An 18,941-nucleotide genomic window follows, 5' to 3' on the forward strand; every position below is an offset into this window, starting at 1 on the left:
GGCAAACCTTGGCACCCCAGATGTTTTGGAACTACATTTCCCATGGTACTCAACTACACTACACTACAGAGTGCATGGGTAATGTAGTTTCAAAACATCTGGGGTGCCAAGGTTCACCATCACTGCTCTATAGTATCCTCCTTTTTTTTTTCTCCCCTAGCAGCTTCATTAAAAGGAGTAGTAGGGCCAAAGCTCTTTTGGTCCTACTTCTCCTTTGGGTCAAAGGAGGGCACTTCGTTCTGCACACCTGTGACCCATTTTCAGCCGACAGTGGGCTAAAGCCGGCTGACGTCAGAGGTGGTCCAAGCTCTGGAAAGATCCCGACTTTTATGTCGGGATCCGCCCATATGCCTGGACCGGCAGCACAGCCCAGCACTCAGTAAGTGCTGGAGGGGCAGTCATTGGCTCACTGAAGACCGATCAGCAGTCTTTGATCGCTCAGTTCTCAGTCTTAAATGTGGCGGGGAGACAGATGGCAGCATCCACCTAAATAGGTATAATTAAAATATATATATATTATATATAATATACTGTATGTGTGTATATATATATATATATATATATATATAAAATTATACTTATTTAGGTGGATGGTGCCATTAAATTGTTTATAGACAGAACAACACGGCAAGTAGGTATTTAAAATTCTTGTTTTTTTTTTTTCTTGTGCTATTACCTGCAATTCTTTCAAATTTGTGGATTTAAAGCACAGGCACCCCCAGCAGTGTCTATGTTATATGGTGTGGGAACTTGACAACTGGAAGATTTACTAAACCCCCCCCCCTTCATGGCCAGGCCATTTTTTGCAATACGGCACTGCATTAATTTAACTGACAATTTGCGCTGTCATGCAACACTGTACCCTAACGAAATTTATATCACTTTTTTCCCCACAAATAGAGCTTTCATTTGGTGGTATTTGATCACCTTTGGGTTTTTCATTTTTTGCACTAGTAACAAAAAAAAGACCGACAATTTTGAAAAAAAAAAAAAAATAATTTTTTATTTACTTTCTGCTATAAAAAAAATGTAAAAATTCAATTTACAGAATTTAAACACAGGCCATCTTAATTGATGGACATCAGCTCCGTTGTCATATGCTGATGTAAGGTCTTTTCAAACTTGAAGGTTTTTTAATGCCATTTGATGATGTTTTTTCACTGTTGGTATACATGTATAATGATATTACATGAAAAAATACATATATTATAAAACACATATCATTATACATGTATAATGATATGTGTATAACCTTCGGTCCTCTCCTGGACTGAAATGGCCTACTCTGATTTTCTCTGCACACTGTGAGCTTCTCACAACATGCATCAGAAGTTGCAGCAAGGCAGATATCACCGTGGCTTTACATATAGGTGCATAGTATTGTTTTGCTACCCTTTTAGAGTTGTCTGCACACTGATCTAAGATGCCTACTTGTAGGGCGGACAATAGGTGACACGGGATGGGCGCACGTTACAATGCACTTTTTTTTTTTCTCTAGTTAGACCTGTCTAACCTGATCTTGTTCGCCTCACTCCCTCTTCTGGCACAGATGAATGTACACACGTGCATCAACCTTAAAGGGTGTGAATTTATTACACAGTATATTACCAAAAGTATTGGGACGCCTACCTTTGCACGCACATGAACTTTAATGGTGTTTTAGTCCGTAGGGTTCAATATTGAGTTGGCCATTTCTTGTTAAAAAAAAAAATATTGAGTTGGCCCACCCTTTGCAGCTATAACAGCTTCAAGTCTTCTGGGAAGGCTGTCCACAAGGTTTAGGAGTGTGTCTATGATTTGGACCAGTGCACAAAGCAAGGTCCATAAAGACATCGATGAGTGAGTTTGGGGTGGATAAAATTGACTGGCCTGCAAAGAGTCCTGCCCTTAATTTGATAGAACACCTTTGGGATGAGAAGGTCTGGCTCGCAGTCTCCACTCTAATTCATCCCAAAGATGTTCTATCAAGTTGAGGTCTCTTTGCAGGCCAGTCAAGTTCCTCCACCCCAAACTCACTCATCCATGTCTTTATGGACCTTGCTTTGTGCACTGGTCCAAATCATAGACACACTCCTAAACCTTTGGGATGGAGGAACTTGACTGGCCTGCAAGGAGACCTCAACTTGATAGAACATCTTTGGGATGAATTAGAGTGGAGACTGCGAGCCAGGCCTTCTCATCCCAAAGGTGTTCTATCAAATTAAGGGTAGGACTCTCTGAGTTTGGGGTGGATAAACTTGACTGGCCTGCAAAGAGTCCTGCCCTTAATTTGATAGAACACCTTTGGGATGAGAAGGTCTGGCTCGCAGTCTCCACTCTAATTCATCCCAAAGATGTTCTATCAAGTTGAGGTCTCTTTGCAGGCCAGTCAAGTTCCTCCATCCCAAAGGTTTAGGAGTGTGTCTATGATTTGGACCAGTGCACAAAGCAAGGTCCATAAAGACATGGATGAGTGAGTTTGGGGTGGATAAACTTGACTGGCTTGCACTCATCCATGTCTTTATGGACCTTGCGTTGTGCACTGGTCCAAATCATAGACACACTCCTAAACCTTTGGGATGGAGGAACTTGAATGGCCTGCAAAGAGACCTCAACTTGATAGAACATCTTTGGGATGAATTAGAGTGGAGACTGCGAGCCAGACCTTCTCATCCCAAAGGTGTTCTATCAAATTAAGGGCAGGACTCTTTGCAGGCCAGTCAAGTTTATCCACCCCAAACTCACTCATCCATGTCTTTATGGACCTTGCTTTGTGCATTGCTCTAAATCATAGACACACTCCTAAACTTTGTGGACAGCCTTCCCAGAACAGTTGAAGCTGTTATAGCTGCAAAGGGTGGGCCAACTCAATATTGAACCCTACAGACTAAGACTAGGATGCCATTAAAGTTCATGTGTGTGTGTAAAGGCAGGCCAGTCAAGTTCCTCCACCCCAAACTCGCTCATCCATGTCTTTATGGGCCCTACTTTGTGCACTGGTCCAAATCATTTGGTGGAGGGGGGATTATGGTGTGGGGTTGTTTTTCAGGGGTTGGGGTTGGCCCCTTAGTTCCAGTGAAGGGAACTCTTAAGGCGTCCGCATACCAAGACATTTTGGACAATTTCATGCTCCCAACTTTGTGAGAACAGTTTGGGGATGGCCCCTTCCTGTTCCAACATGACTACACTGAAACACCAGCTAGGCACATTTAACCCCTTGATCGCCCCCTACCCTGCCAGCGTCGTCAGCACAGCGACAGTGTATAGTTTTAGCACTGTATTGGTGTCACTGGGTGTCAAGAGTCAGGTGTCCGATTTGTCCCCCGCAATATCACAGCCCCCCTATAAGTTGCTGATCGCCAAAAAAAAAAAAAAATAAATAAATAATTCCATAAATATATCCCATAGTTTGTAGACGCTATAATTTTTGTACAAACCAATCAATATACGCTTATTGGGATTTTTGTTTTACCAAAAACATGTAGCAGAATACATATTTGCCTAAATCATCCACTTCAGCCCCAGAAGGATTTGCCCCCTTCCTGACAAGGCAATTTTTTTGCGATACGGCACTGCGTCAATTTAAATGACAATTGCACGAACGTGCGACACTGTACCCAAGCAAAATTTATGTCCTTTTTTCCCCACAAATAGAGTTTTCTTTTTGGTGGTATTTGATCACCTCTGCAGTTTTTATTTTTTTGCGCTATAAACAAAAAAAGATCGACAATTTTGAAAAAAAAAAAAAAAAAAAAAATTTTTTTTTTTACTTTCTACTATAAAAAAAATGTAAAAAATTTTTCATAAATTTAGGCCAATGTGTATTCTGCTACAAAAAAGAGCGACAATTTTGAAAAAAACCCCACTATTTTGTACTTTTTGCTATAATTAATATCCAAAAAAAAAATTGGACACTTTTGACATTTTTTTGCGGACCATTGACATTTATACAGCAATCAGAGCTGAAAATTGCCACAGATTACTGTATAAATGTCACTGGCAGTGAAGGGGTTAACACTAGGGGGTGATCAAGGGGTTAAATGTGTTCCCTGTGTGTGTTTCTAACTGTGGGGGGGGGGAGTGACTGCCTGGGGGAGGAGACATAGTGTTGTTCCTACTTAGTAGGAACACACGATCTGTCTCTACTCCCCTGACAGAACCTCGTTCTGTCAGGAGCGATCGCGGGTGCCCGGTGGCTATCGCGCCTTCCAGGCACGCACGTCGGCTTCGGGGACACGCTGCGGGAGCGCGCCTGCTATAGCGTATTAAAGAGCTGACGGCAATTTGCGCAGCCGTGCCAACCTACCGCAGTATAACTGCGGCGGCTGGTCGCCAAGTAAGAAATGCGATTTTTTTAAAAATTTTATATGTTTTATAGCAGAAAGTAAAAAGTCGTTATTTTTTTTTTCAAAATCATTTGTAGTTATTTGTTTAAAACGCAAAAAATAAAACCCGCAGAGGTGATCAAATACCACCAAAAGAAAGCTCTATTTGTGGGGAAAAACGACATAAATTTTGTTTGGTTACAGCATCACACAATCGCGCAATTGTCAGTTCAAGTAACACAGTGCCGTATCGCAAAAAATGGCCTGGTCATGAAGGGGAGGTAAATGTTCCGGAAGTGAAGTGGATATTATACGTCTTTGAGGACAAGTAAAATACAATTGCTGAACGAGCTGCAATACTAGATTTCACCAGCAGGTGGTGCTGTTGGCAAGATCTGTGAGTTTAGCAGCATGTACCAAAAAACTGAAATGTGCAAAAGAGGTGGAATAACCCTTTAACTAACAAAGCAGACAGGATGCATCTGATGGCAAAGCAGAAAAAAAAATGCGGCGGTGGGGAAGTCACAGATCATGCAGTACTTACACCAAGTTGCTTAGTGACACGGGGATCAACTGCTGCGCTTGGTGGTGCTGTTGATGATGATGATGCTGTTGCTGCTGTTGCCAGGCGGACACGTTGCCAAGCGACAACCCTCCCGGAGAGCTGAACGTAGGAAGGGAAGATAAGTCTGCGCTGGTCAGCTGGTATTCTGCAAGAAAAAAAAAAAAAAGAGCACAAGCGGGTCACATAGAGGCCAAGAGCACATAATGAGTACAGATCACCTCCGGCCCATGCATGACGGACCGCAGGACTGCAGGGATTATCATCTGCAATGCAAAAGGAGCAATTTCCAGGCCTGGAGGGGCAACTAAAGCCATAAAATATGACACAACTGCTATGGGGCCCCTGGGGGCCCAGTACAATCTGAATTAGAGCGATCAAGACAAAAGTAGAATTTGGCAACAAAAATCAGATTAAAGCAAAGCTACTGCATCTAACTTTGGACAGCTATACAAGTATTCGAAATTAAATGTTTTGTAAAATATTGCCAATATAACTACGTGAAAATTTTATATTAGCTTCCCATAACCCGTCCTGCACAGGATATCAGCCTATTTCAGGCACTGGGGGATATGCAGAGGTACCTGGTGGTGAGTTCTGCACATTTCAGATTCTCGCTCACCCAGCGGATCCAGCTGAGACCTCCTTCTCTCCTGGCAGGGCTCGGCCCCGCGGCGCCATGTTTTGGTGTGATGTCATCAAGAGGCTGTCGGCGCCCCTCCAGAGGACATGCCAGTAGGCGGCCCCCCCCCCTCCTCTATTGAATGAAAGGCTTTGCCTCCTGGGATACATGACGTGCATATCCCAGGAGGCAAAGGGAGCGCAGTGCACGTCGTTCGCCAAGGTCAAGAGTCTCCAAAACTTTCTAAACAAAGGGCCAGTTTACTTTAGGGGGGGGCATACTGTGGCCAGAGGGAGTAGAAAATATCCTAGTTTCAGTGGCAGTAAGCAATGATCCATCATTGGTGTCAATGGGAGAAATGGTGCCCCATCATTGGTACCAGTGAGAGGATGGTGCCCCATGATTGGTGGGAGGAATAGTGCCCCATCAACGGTGGTATCAGTGAGAGAAATGGTGCCCCATCATTGGTATCAGTGAGAAGAATGGTGCCCCATGATTGATGGTATCAGTGGGAGGAATAGTGCCCCATTATTGGTATCCGTGAGAGAAACGGTGCCCCATGATTGATGGTAACAGTGGGAGGAATGGTGCCCCATCATTGGTGGTATCATTGAGAGAAATGTGCCCCATCATTGGTGGTATCATTGAGAGAAATGGTGCCCCATCATTGGTGGTATCATTGAGAGAAATGGTGCCCCATCGTTGGTATCAGTGAGAGGACTGCTGCCCCATGATTGGTGGTATCAGTGGGAGGAATTGTGCCCCATCATTGGTGGGATCAGTCAGAGAAATGGTGCCCCATCATTGCTATCAGTGGGCAGAATGGTGCCCCATTATTGGTGGCAGTGGGAGGAATAGTGCCCCATGATTGGTGGTGTCAGTGGGAGGAATAGTGCCCCATGATTGGTGGTGTCAGTGGGAGGAATGGTGCCCCATCATTGGTGGCAGTGGCAGCCTGGCAGGAACTATGCCTCACTGTTGCTGACAGTGGTAGGAATATTGCCCCAAGGGCTGGAAAAAAGCATGCAGCAGACTGGAGGAGGGGTGGAGAGGAATGATAATGGTGTTAATTTACTAACACTGGAGAGTGCAAAATCCGGTGCAGCTGTGCATGAGAGCCAATCAGCGTCTAACTTCAGCTTGTTCAATAAAGCTTTGACAAAAAAAAAAAAAAAAAAATGGAAGCCGATTGGCTTCTATGCACAGCTGCACCAGATTTTGCACTCTCCAGTGTTAGTAAATCAACCCCACTCCACTGTGTTTGAGGATAAAGATCCGCTTTAACCCCTTGACTACTACATTTAAGTCCCTTAGCACACAGGGCCAGCTAGAAGCAGCGAGTCCTTCCTGGCGTTTTAGTGCACCTGGGAGGTACGGGGTGGGTGTAGCATCCAGTCCTGCTGCAGGGAGCCTGTGAAAGTCTATGGCAGGCTGGGGCTGAAAGCTGCAGTGCATGGTACCAGTGTTTGGGACCCTGAATGCCAGTACCACTTGGTACAGCGTTCAGCCCACAGCCTGCCATAGAGCTGGACGTTACACCTGTCCTGGGCGTACCAAAACACCAGGAGGGATGCACTGCTCCTAGACAGCCCTGTGTGCAAGGGGGGGCCTTATGAATGGTATTTCCCAAGTGCCATTTATAAACGGCATTGGGGAAAAGCAACCATTGTCTGCCCTTTAAAGCCTTGAGAATAGAATTGTCTCAACAAAAAAAAATGATATAAATTATATTTGGGTGCAGTGTTGCATGATGGAGTAGTTGTGATTCAAACTATCGCAGCACTGAAAACTGATGTGGTTAACGTGTAGCTATACACAAAAAGTGTTTATGACTAAGGCCTTATAGGCTGAAACACGTCAACTGATTTAATCTGTGTTTGTTCACTGTGGATATTCAATAAAATGAAGACATTTTAAGAGCAACAACTGGAGTGCGGATCATTTTTTCTACAATACACAAAAAGTACCAGGATGTTCAACCCCAAAAAATTGCGTGTCTAAAGGTGCAAAAAAAAAATACATAACTCAAATGCAAATCAACATAGCAAAAAAAAATATTACAACTGTTTGTTTTTAAGGGGCAGACGTGTCCTAAAAACACACTTCCCTTTTAAACTAGAGCCAGCTATTGAATCAAAGCCGTTCCTCCTTTTTATGGGAATACAATCGCGGGTTTTGTCTCTAAACGGCGCCGATAATCGAAACTCGCTTGCAAGTGTGAAAAGATAAAAATAAACTGCGGACAATGCTGTATATAAAAAAAAAAAAAAAAAAAAAAAGAAGATAAGCAGTCTGTTTAATAACACGGTTGGAGAAGTCACACCACGCGAAGGACTCGCCATCCGTGACAAGGAAGACACATGTGCTGTGGGAAGGTCACACAGGTCATAAAACTCCCAGCGTGTCGAGACGCAGCCTGGCCAGCAGAGGGAGCCGCGTGAAGGTTATGCCAGTCATTGGCACGCTGCTGTCGTCGCCTGGCCTGCGTGAGTGCTGAGCGCAGCCAGGGCCTTATATAATGCTGCAAAATAGGCAATCTGGGCCGGGCCCCCTTCCCAAAAAAGGAGGACTATGAAGGCATTTTATTTGTTCTGTTCAGGAAGAAGTAAGCTCAATGACAAAAATCAGCAAAATGTCCTTATATAATGTTATCTGTGAATCAATTATCCTTTTGTCTTCAAGGTAGCAGCCTGGCCCCCTGGCAAAAAGAAATACGGACTTGCCTAAATAAAAAAAAAAAAAAAAAATTAAAAAAAAAAAGGTCAGAAGTGGTAAGTCTGATGAAAGCAAGAAGCGATCCTGATCTGCTTTGGGCTTGCTATTGCATATGGTGTGTCTATGACACTAACAGCCAGACACGTGCGGAAGGATTCACAAGAAGGGGTGGTAAGGAGGAGGTCGAAGATCCTTGGCATATCAGCTCTGAAGTGCCCACACACAAAGGGGTAACATTACCATTCCTGCGCATGCACCTGGCAGTTAGAACTTACCCTAAATAAGTTAAGGAGAGACTTTACCAGTCCTAAACACTGTCACGTGTGGGGGGGGGGGTCATTAATCCTGTGTAAGCTCAGACACGGAGCTTACACAGGGATTAGAGCTTACAACGGATGGAAGGAGTGGAAGCCTCAGATAAGTTGTCAGTGAGTAAGAGATTGCGTCCCTTTGCCGTAAACGGCTCTGATTCTTTTCAAATCTGAACTCCACACAGATATGAAAAGCACCAATTAATATATTTATAAATGCATGTAGTGTAAGCGCCTGGATCGGTCATGGTATTAACGTCCAATCCTGCACAGGATGGGGAGAAAGAGAGGCCAGAGTTAAAAGCCAATAGCCAAACAGACTGACAGGAGGAGACAGCAGAGTGGTGACTTTATCAGTACGCTGCTGCTCTTTCACTGTCCAATCAGCAGACCAGGGGTGTCCTCTTCTCCAGAGGTCTAGGCCAGGGATCTTCAATGGCCCTTCAGCTGTTGAAGAACTACACATCCCATGAGGAATTGTAAAACTCTGACATTCACAGACATGACTAGGCATGATGGGAATTGTAGTTCCTGAACAACTGGAGGGCCATAGTTTGAGGACCCCTGGTCTAGGCTCAAGTAGGGGCGCCTAGATCACAAGACTGGTTGTACCGACAGAATTACAAATCCCTTTGCAAGTAGGGTTGCCACCTTTTCTTCAAGGCAAACCCATACACCTTAGCAGCCCATGGAACTTTTTTTTTTTTTTTTTAAAGGAGGAACTCTGATATAAGGGGGATTGAGCCCTCTCTCCTCTCCCATCTGTGTGTGTGGGGGGGCTGTGCTGGCAGTGGGAGAGCGGTTCCCAGACACTTTGTTTAGACAACTGGAACCAGCCCTCTGGATGGTTAGCAACCCTGGTGATTAGTGTGTGTCTGGGCACACCCGGACCGTGTGCACGCCTATGCACGTGGTGGTTGTGGTACCTGGCTACTTGGGGGGACACAGTCCAGTCTGCAACATGCATCTGGGTTTCAGGTAGTCTAAAACCCGGAAGGGTGATAACACTATTTGCAGGTAAACCAATTCCAATATATGTGTTTCAAAGATGTATTATTTTTCCTGCCTGGAGTTCAGGGATGTAGTATTTATAAAGCCATAACAAGTTTATTTAATGTGTCTGATTTACATACTAATAGCATTCAGTGAAATCCCATGTAGTGTGTAACACCTTTGTGACTTGTCTGCGCTCCCCTCCCTCCCTGCCTTCTCTGGGTGTACTCAGTTTCACTTGCACCTGAAGATGGGGATCTTAAAAAAACAGGTTTGTCAGAGTATTTTTTTTCAGAACCGGGTGGTGACTAGTCTGCAGCAAGCAGGTCGGCAATCCACCCACCGAGTCAACATCCACGGGTGAACCTGAAACTCCCGTAACCCCAGCAGGTTCCAAAGCAATATAGATCATTCTTCTGTCAATCCAATATGGCTGAAGCAGGAAATGGGATCACAACGGGCCTTGTTCTCCAACTGTTATTCGTTGAAATTACTTCATAGCAATCTGTTATTACTTTGACCTGAAAGCTCCTGTGATTCAATGTTCTAAGGCAATACCGCATGAAAGCTTCCAAGGCAGCGAATACTTTCTCCACGTTGGTCCAGTTAGAGCCTTTACCAGTCTATGGACTCTACACATCCAACACGCAGAGGCTCTAGGGCTTGGTAAATGGATATTTATGGAAGGAGGGGAAAAGTCACATATTTCTCCATAACCAAAAGTACTGGGGATACTACTCTGGATAGGGGGCAGGTGAACAAGTGGATGCCCTGCTTTGCCCACAGGTTCTCTTGACTTTTTAAAAGTCAAAAATGCCCAACAGGTTCTCTAGATTAAAGGTCAAAATTGCCCAACAAGTCCTCTTGACTTCCAACAAGTCAAAATTGCCCAAACTATATGGTGGACATGCAACCGGGCATTAAGCTTTACTACTTAAAAAAAATAAAAAAGGCTAACACAAGCCCAGTTCAAGTTAATGCTATAGAATCAGATCCTTAAAGCAAACAAGCAGAACATAGTGAACCATGGAAATCCACCAATCCCAACCCTCAGGAGGTTGAATCTAGAGTATCCTAGAAGATGCTTAATACCAAGATGACTACTATTTTAAATGACAGAATGGCCTCTGTGTGGAAAAAACATGATATCCATAGATCAACACTATATACCCCCCAGATTTCGATCGTGGCCTACTGGTTCTTTGATGAGTCCACATAGGCACACACGGTCATCCTCCAGGTCTAGTGTGTTCCCCAATCCTCTTCCTTTTTTTTTTTCACCCCTATCGTGTTATTGCTCTCTTACTTGTCTCTTTGCATTCAACAATGCCCAACTGGGAGAAGATCCAGATAGAACATCATGTTCATAGGCAGAGCCATAATCTAATGCATCTTACCCCATGATGTCAAAGAACACTTCACTGAAATGTTTTGCACTATAGCTTTGTTGTTGGGTTAATTGTGCATTTTGTTTTATTGTACTCCTTTCTAAACACTTTTATATAAAATTATTGAACCGTAAAAAAGGTCAGAATTACTGTTTTTCTTCCATTGGATATACCCCTATGGTTGAAGCAGGAAATTGGGCCTTGTTTTTTTTCTAACCTATTAATTTCAATCCCTTTTGCCCAGGTAGAATTTCACTTTGGCATGTAACAGGATATTTCTGTTGCTCAGTGTCAATAAAACAAATTTTAACCATTCCATACTCTAGGACAGTGGTCCCCAGACTGTGGCCCTTTGCTTGCCTTTATCTGGCCCTAGGGCACTATTCCTCCCACAGATATGAGGCACTATTCCGCCCACTGACACCAATGATGGGGCACTATTCCTCCCACAGATACTAAATGTGGTTATGTTTATGCACACTGATGCCAGGAAATTTTCGGCTCCCACTGGCCGCAGTCCGACCCCTCTATAGTCTGAAGGACAATAAACTGGCCCTTTGTGTAAAAAGTCTGGAGACCCCTGTTCTTGGACAATAAAACTTCCAAGGTGGTGAATATTTTTAAACCCCAAGTTGTTTTTTTTAAACTTAAATGGGTTTAAGGACTTTGTCCATGCACGTCATGTGACAGTGCTTGAGCTTGGGTAAGAGTCAACTATCATCCCATGCCTGGAAGTACAAGGTAGGTCATTTGACTTTGGACAACACACAGAATAGTGAGCAAGTGATTAAGTAGACCTTTTTCTTTGCGCTGTAATGGTGAACCACAGGTTCTCTTTGCCATTATGACTACCTAGCACCTTAGAGCCTCTTTAGGAAGACAAGGTAGACAGTAGATACAAAGCATCATTTACAGAACTGAACTTGGTTCAAACATTATCTACAGCTGGTGGGTAACACTCACCTGTGTTGTACGCTGTGGACATGGCAGAGAAAGGCAGTCCATGATGGGACAGTAAACTGGGCGTTGCCACTGAAACAACCGGGGTGGTTAAAGAGTGTGCTGCTTGCGACGCTCCTCCTAACCGCTGTGCGTTCTGTAAAACGGGGAGAAGAGAGACGCAGCAATGACTTCTAGTGGAACAGTAAAATATCCATTTCATTAAAAAACTGCAGATATTACAACACACAACTACTCAATATTTAAGGCCACCCTAAAGGGCCCCATGCACAAGCTACAGGACTAATCTAGGCATCACTTGAAAAACTGGAAGATTTGGGGGGTTAACAGTCAAACAGCGTGCATATCTGAACATCGGAATTTTTTTTTCCCATGGACAACCATGTGACTAGGACAGGAAGTGGCTGACACAACAGCAATAAAACATTATGCTTGTGGGGTGGGGGATGTCACTGCTATGGCCTTTGCTGCTTCAACCACCCTTAGGCAAAAGCTCCCTCAGGCTTTTGAATAGGCCCCTTGCCTATGACATTGTGCTGCCAGAGAACTTTTTTGCCCTCTACCATTACTAATAATGTCATTCATGAGACCCGGTACCCTCCTGTGGACCACTGAGACCCGTGTGAGAATTGCTCCTGTTGAGGAATTCCATATCCCAATGTTCTGCACAACCTACTGGGCCTCAGTGCATAGTCAATGGTATTGTTTAATGACGTTAAAGAGAACACTCAGTAATGTGTATTTGTAAGAATCTGAATGGCCACTCTAAAATAGTTACATCAGTACAACTTTACCAGTCAGGGGTGTGTGCTGTTATTTAGCTTTTTTCTCTCCCAGTCAGAGAAGACGGATCAGGCAGTACGGCCCCCATAGAGGTGGTCATGTCACCTGCCTGAGTTCAGAGGCTGATAACCAACAAGGGTAAAACTCTCAGGTAACAGACTTTCATTTTCTGCCAAGAAATTCTCATAGCATCTTTGAGATATATTAGAGCTCAAGCTTAAGTAGGCGATAGGGCTGCCTCTGTGGGGGCCTTTAAATTAGCTATAAAACCCTAACTAGGTGATATTTAGTTTTGACAAAGCACTGTGTATTGTAAACCTGTGGTCGCCAAACTGCAGCCCTTTACTTGCCTTTGTCCCCCCTTGGGGTACTGTTCGTCCCACTGACACCAACAATGGTAAACCAATCCTCCCACTGACACCAACGATGGGGCACTATTCCTCCCACTGACACCAATAATGTGGCACTATTCCTCCCACTGAGGCCAACAATGGGGCACTATTCCTTCCACTGACAAAAATGGTGGGACACTATTCCTCCCACTGAGGCCAACGATAGGGCACTATTCTCTCCACTGACGCCAACGATGGGGCACTGTTCCTTCCACTGAGGCCAAAGATGGGGCACTGTTCCTTCCACTGAGGCCAAGGATGGGGCACTATTCCCTCCACTGATGCCAATGATGGGGCGCTATTCCCTCCACTGAGGCCAGCGATGGGGCGCTATTCCCTCCACTGAGGCCAAGGATTGGGCACTATTCCCTGCACTGATGCCAAGGACGGGGCACTATTCCCTGCACTGATGCCAAGGACGGGGCACTATTCCCTGCACTGATGCCAAGGACGGGGCACTATTCCCTGCACTGATGCCAAGGATGGGGCACTATTCCCTCCACTGATGCCAATGATGGGGCGCTATTCCCTCCACTGAGGCCAGCGATGGGGCGCTATTCCCTCCACTGAGGCCAAGGATTGGGCACTATTCCCTGCACTGATGCCAAGGACGGGGCACTATTCCCTGCACTGATGCCAAGGACGGGGCACTATTCCCTGCACTGATGCCAAGGACGGGGCACTATTCCCTGCACTGATGCCAAGGACGGGGCACTATTCCCTCCACTGATGCCAAGGACGGGGCACTATTCCCTCCACTGACGCCAATGATGGGGCACCATTCCTTCCGCTGATACCAACGATGGGGCACTATTCCTCCCACTAACTCCAATAAAGGGACACTATTACTCTCACCAACATCAACAATGGGGTACTATTCCTCTCACTGACGCCAACAATGGGGCATTATTCCCTCCACTGATGCCAACGATGGGGCACGATTCCTCCTGATAACGGCACTATTCTTTCCACCCACACAAATGATGGGGCAATATTCTTTCCACTGACACCAAAGATGGGGCAGTATTCCTTCCACTGATACCAACCAAGGGGCACTATTCCTCTCGCTGACATCAACAATGGGGCACTATTCCTCCCACTCTCACCAATGATAGGGCACTAATAATTTCCCTATTGCCAAAGATGGGACTGTTTACTGTTTCCCTTTTTACTGTTTACTTTAAAATGCCAGGGCATTTTCTACTCCCACTGGCCACATTCCCCCCCCTAAAGTCCGAAGCACTGTGAACTAGCCCTTAGTTTAGAAAATTTGGAGACACCTGTTGAAAACCATTGGCATGCTTGCTGCTGATCTCCTGCAGCCTCTCTACATGCACTCCAGTGGTTGCCGCATGGCATTTCTCTGGCTGGATTTGTGGATTGGGACAGTGGTGAATCATGCCTGCATAATGTATATAAAAACGGCCACTTCTCATTGGGAAGCTCATGTAATAGGGTGACAACACTGGAAAACAATTAGAAAACAGAATGTTGTCCCTGATCTTTAGAGCTGTTCTATATAACCATTCAAGAGTGGAGACTCAGATTGCTATTTTAAATGCCCTTTGATGACCTGTTCTCTTTAAAACTCACAGGATGAATAATTTTTCCTGCCATGCAAAGCAGCATTTACCCAGTACCCTTTTCTTATTTAAGAGAGTCTTATTTGCAGTTCCTTTGCGGAAAGAGGGAGTTAAGAGGGGACAGGCTGTGATGTTTCCTCTCCTCTCTCATCCTCCAAACATCAGACAATGAGCCTTTCATGGCTCTGGATCATCACAAGCTGGGTTAGGTCACACATCCTCGGTGTGAAAAAAGGGCAGCTGGGAGGGCCATTTCCTCCAGACATGCTTCTGGAAGAATGAGCTGCCTTCAACTCCCCCTCATCCGCAGCCATGTGATTTCCAGCCTTCAAAAAAGACGCTTGCAAGGCCTTCTCTGACCACTAAATGCCTGTGATGTATGCAGCACTAACATGCAACTCTCTGAAGAATCAAAGAGTTTTGTCTAAATCTTGGCAGCCATTTTGTCCCCCCAAGCCAATGTTCTTGATAATCTCTCCCCCCCCCCCCCCTCAGCGTACTAGGAAGTGGTGACATCACTTAGGAATTAGGTCTAAGTACGGAAAGCTGAAAGCTGCTTCAGACCCAGTATGGCTACTATTTGAAGCAGTCAGAACTTTCAAGCAGCAAATCTGTACTTTAAAAAGAACTCCAAAAAAAAATCTTTTCATCGAAATCAGGGGTCTCCAAACTTTCGAAACAAAGAGCCCTTCAGGCTCTTTGGGGGGCCGGACTGTTGGGAGTAGAAAATGTCCTGACATCAGTGGGAGAAAACAATGCCATCTTTGGTATTAGGGGAGAAGTGGTGCCCTGTTGGTGGAAGGAACAGTGCCCCGTCATTGCCAGGAACAGTGCCCTGTCATTGGTGTCCGTGGAAGGAACAGTGAGTGCCCTGTCATTGGTGTCCGTGGAAGGAACTGTGCCCTGTTGTCGGTGTCAGTGGAAGGAACAGTGCCCTATTATTGGTGTCAGTGGGTAGAATACAGGCCGCAGTTTGGAGACCACTGATCTAAAATATATGACCTCCTTGTATGAAGTGTACTTTATGTGAATCTTCATCCATGGAGCCAAGGTCAGAGTATCAGAGTACTCAACCAACTGACTATAGCAAACAAATGGCCACCTAATGTGAGCTCATATTAGACAAAATAAAAGGTCCACGTATGAATAAGGCTTAACGTACATATACCGACCTTCTGCTTGATCCCCCGCCATTCTGTTGCACCACTAGCCCAACCTGGAAATACCAGGTACTTCTAGGTAGGGGAACATTATGCTCCTCCTGTCTTACCAAAAAAAGCTGCCACTAGGCTTAAGCTTTTTTTTTCGTATGAGGGTCAGGAGCAGTGTGTGTATAGCTTCTATGCAAGTCATGACTTTCGTCAACCTAAGCCTCTGACAAGGTAGGATGGAAAATAAGTACATGTACCCTAAAGCCCTACAGTAAAATGACCTTCTGACCAGTATAAAGTAAAAGTACAAAGTCCATTTTAACATTTGCCTCTTTAACCTTCCCAATTTTGCAAATGACTAGCAAAATTCAGTAGGAGCAAAGGATGCAAATGTTGGAAAAATGCATCTTAGGGCAAGTATCACATGCTATCAAAATGTATTCCACCATTTTAAACTTCAATAACTGTCATGGTGTCCCACGGACAGTTTGCCCAATGGGACACAGACAGCACTGGAAACCCAACAAAGGGTCCAACCATTACCTACCCTACCTGAAGCTTTTTTTTTTTTTTAAAGTTGCCTGGAGTTCAATGTCATCATAACATCCTTTGTCTTTAATTTTTCACTGCTGGGACATAGAGTGCTTTAAGGTGCCCACAGCTAAGCATTCAGCTGCCTGGTTTATGAACATAAATGCTCAGAAAAGATTGCCCATCTGTAGGACAAATATATAGGGTACGCTGTTCCTACCCTCATGGAAGATTTGTTGCTGAATGCCAGCAGGGGCTCATCCTATGCCTCATAGATTGCACAAAACCAAAGGAAAGGACCGACTGCACAAAAAATTCAAATGCTGGTAACTCTAGTGATTCGGACAACATGAACAGAGTGTGCCCTGGCCTGGGACCCCCTCCTTTAGAGTGGTTCCCACACAAAGCTATGCTTAAATCGTGAAACACGTCAGAGGAGTAGGTCCCAGTTGAGGACAGTTCCAGTTGTATGGATGAATGGTTACTAGTGTCTGAATTTTCTTAGGAATGCAGCTGGTCTTTGTGCCACCTTAGATCATCACTTGACAATTCTCGGAAGATTATAGGGTCAAGTTAAGAAAAACTTTTCCCAATTGCCAATATTTCTTCTCCAATAAGCTAGTGTCAGGATGGTCTGCCATGGCTACATCCACACCTTCCTTCATAGCCTAAAAAGAAATCCTTGTGTGACCTAACCCTGTTTATTTAGGGACAAGGCTAGTAAAGCAGAAACTGCAGGAGGTCAAGATACTGCTTGCCCAAATATGCCGAAAGCCATTTTCTGATTGCTATCCAGCGGCAACCATTATAAGCTGCATTTTTTTTTATAAAATAAGCTTTTTTTTGTTGTCAATAAAGATTTGTTTGAAAGTACAAGATGGCATGCATGGTTTTTGGCTTAAAAGCACAAAAAAAAAAAAAAAAAAAAACACTGAAAGCGGACACAGAATTCACAGTAGTGAAAGAGATGCAAGCAAGTCAACTCACCATCTCCAACTGCTCCTCCGTCTGCGTGCAAAAAGCAGAATATTGAAAGGCAGAGGGGAAAAGAAAAAAAAAACACCAAACAAAGCTTATTAAATAGGGAAATGCTTCATGGGACTAAACACACAACACACACGGGAAGTCATGGTGGTTGATTTACTAAAACTGAAGAGTGCAAAATCTGGTGCAGCTCTGCATGGTAGCCAATAAGCTTTGAACTTCAGCCTGTTCAAATAAGCTTTGACAAAAAAGAAAAAATGGAAACCAAATTGGGTTCTATGCAGAGTTGCATAAGATTTTGCACTCTCAAGTTTTAGTAAGTCGACCCCACTGTTTAATAAAGCATTAAAACCTAGGAGTTGAGAAAAAATGTATTTCAAAGACGTATTATCTGATATATACGCATGCAAAAAGCTGTTATTGTGATAATGCATAGATAATGAGAAGGTACGTAGATGTTATGTGGGCAAAACTGGAAAGTCTATCGCTAGCCAAAACTTTTGGAGAGAGTAGGGAAGAGTTAGATACCCCTTTCAGGTTTGTTTTGCTATCTGTGTTACATTAGAGAAAATGCCTAGGGACACAACAGGAAGTGAGTGGGAATCCCCTCTTGGATTGTTTTCACCAAGACAGATGTCCCCAGTGGATGATTTCACGTCAGCTCCTCTTCCGGAGAAACTAACATTTTGGACTTCCGTTCCCTTCACTTTATATGCTGGTTATCAGGACAAACAGGGTGAATCACTGCAGTGGGGGAACACACAGCAATAAAAACCTGTCAGGAGTTCCAACCGTCTACTCCCTAAATATACCTTGGTGGTCACAGCTGAGGTCACTGCTTTTCTTTATAAGGGTCATTACCTAGCTAAAGTGATGACCGTTACTTTGACGTAAGGGCCCAGTACACTGCACTAAGGAGACAAGCGAGATTGTAGACGTGTCGGTCACTTACGTGTCTACTTTGAATCTAGTGGTCTTCAAACCATGAACGTAGTGGCTCTCCCTCAAGGAGTCCAGAGTTGGATAGTCACTACATCCAGGGATGCCCTGTGTCCATTACCTAGTGCATATTCCACTAATGTCCTTTTCTCTAGTGTTTATTACCAACATTCCATGGTGGCCTGAGTCATGACGCAAATTCCTGTGTCTAATGCTGGTTCAGCGACAGTGTAGAAGTGGCGGTCACTTAAGAGCTGTGGCCAGTCCTTGATTGTAGTGCTGGCCAGTCCTTGGAGCAGTGGTCTTCAAACCATGAGCATAGTGGCTGTCCCTATAGGTGTCCAGAATAGGATTGTCACCACATCCAGGGATGTCCCATGTGCAGTGGTCATTACCTAGTGCATATTCCAATAGTGTCCTTTTCTCTAGTGTTGATTACCAATATTCCATGGTGGCCTAAGTCATGGCCAAAATTCCTGTGTCCAATGGTGGTCTAGTGAGGGTGTAGAAGTGGTGGTCCCTTAAGACTGTAGCACTGGTCAGTCCCTGAATCTAGTGGTCTTAAAACCATGAACGTAGTGGCTGTTCTTCTAGGTGTCCAGAGTTGGATAGTCACCACATCCAAGGTTGTCCAGTCGTCATTACCTAGAGCAGGGATATGCAATTAGCGGACCTCCAGCTGTTGCAGAACTAAAAGTCCCATGAGGCATAGCAAGACTCTGA

The 18,941-nt window shown here is 44.6% G+C and overlaps 1 protein-coding gene across 8 annotated transcripts in view; it reads right to left on the reverse strand.

Annotated features, from left to right (window-relative positions):
* The window catches only part of MEF2D (myocyte enhancer factor 2D), a 266,321-nt gene that overhangs the window by 4,136 nt on the left and 243,244 nt on the right, over nucleotides 1–18,941 (reverse strand). For 5 of the 8 annotated variants that reach the window (XM_073610214.1, XM_073610211.1, XM_073610212.1 and 2 more), the window contains 3 exons: nucleotides 17,283–17,303; nucleotides 11,859–11,991; nucleotides 4,849–5,014 (listed from right to left, as the gene is read on the reverse strand). In XM_073610214.1, coding sequence (XP_073466315.1) covers nucleotides 4,849–5,014; nucleotides 11,859–11,991; nucleotides 17,283–17,303 — 320 coding nt within the window. The remainder of the gene's footprint in view (nucleotides 1–4,848; nucleotides 5,015–11,858; nucleotides 11,992–17,282; nucleotides 17,304–18,941) is intronic. The other 3 variants (XM_073610216.1, XM_073610215.1, XM_073610210.1) reach the window with 1 other exon arrangement.

This window comes from Aquarana catesbeiana, linkage group LG13 (assembly GCF_042186555.1).
Source record: "Aquarana catesbeiana isolate 2022-GZ linkage group LG13, ASM4218655v1, whole genome shotgun sequence".
In the NCBI taxonomy this organism is placed as follows: domain Eukaryota; kingdom Metazoa; phylum Chordata; class Amphibia; order Anura; family Ranidae; genus Aquarana; species Aquarana catesbeiana.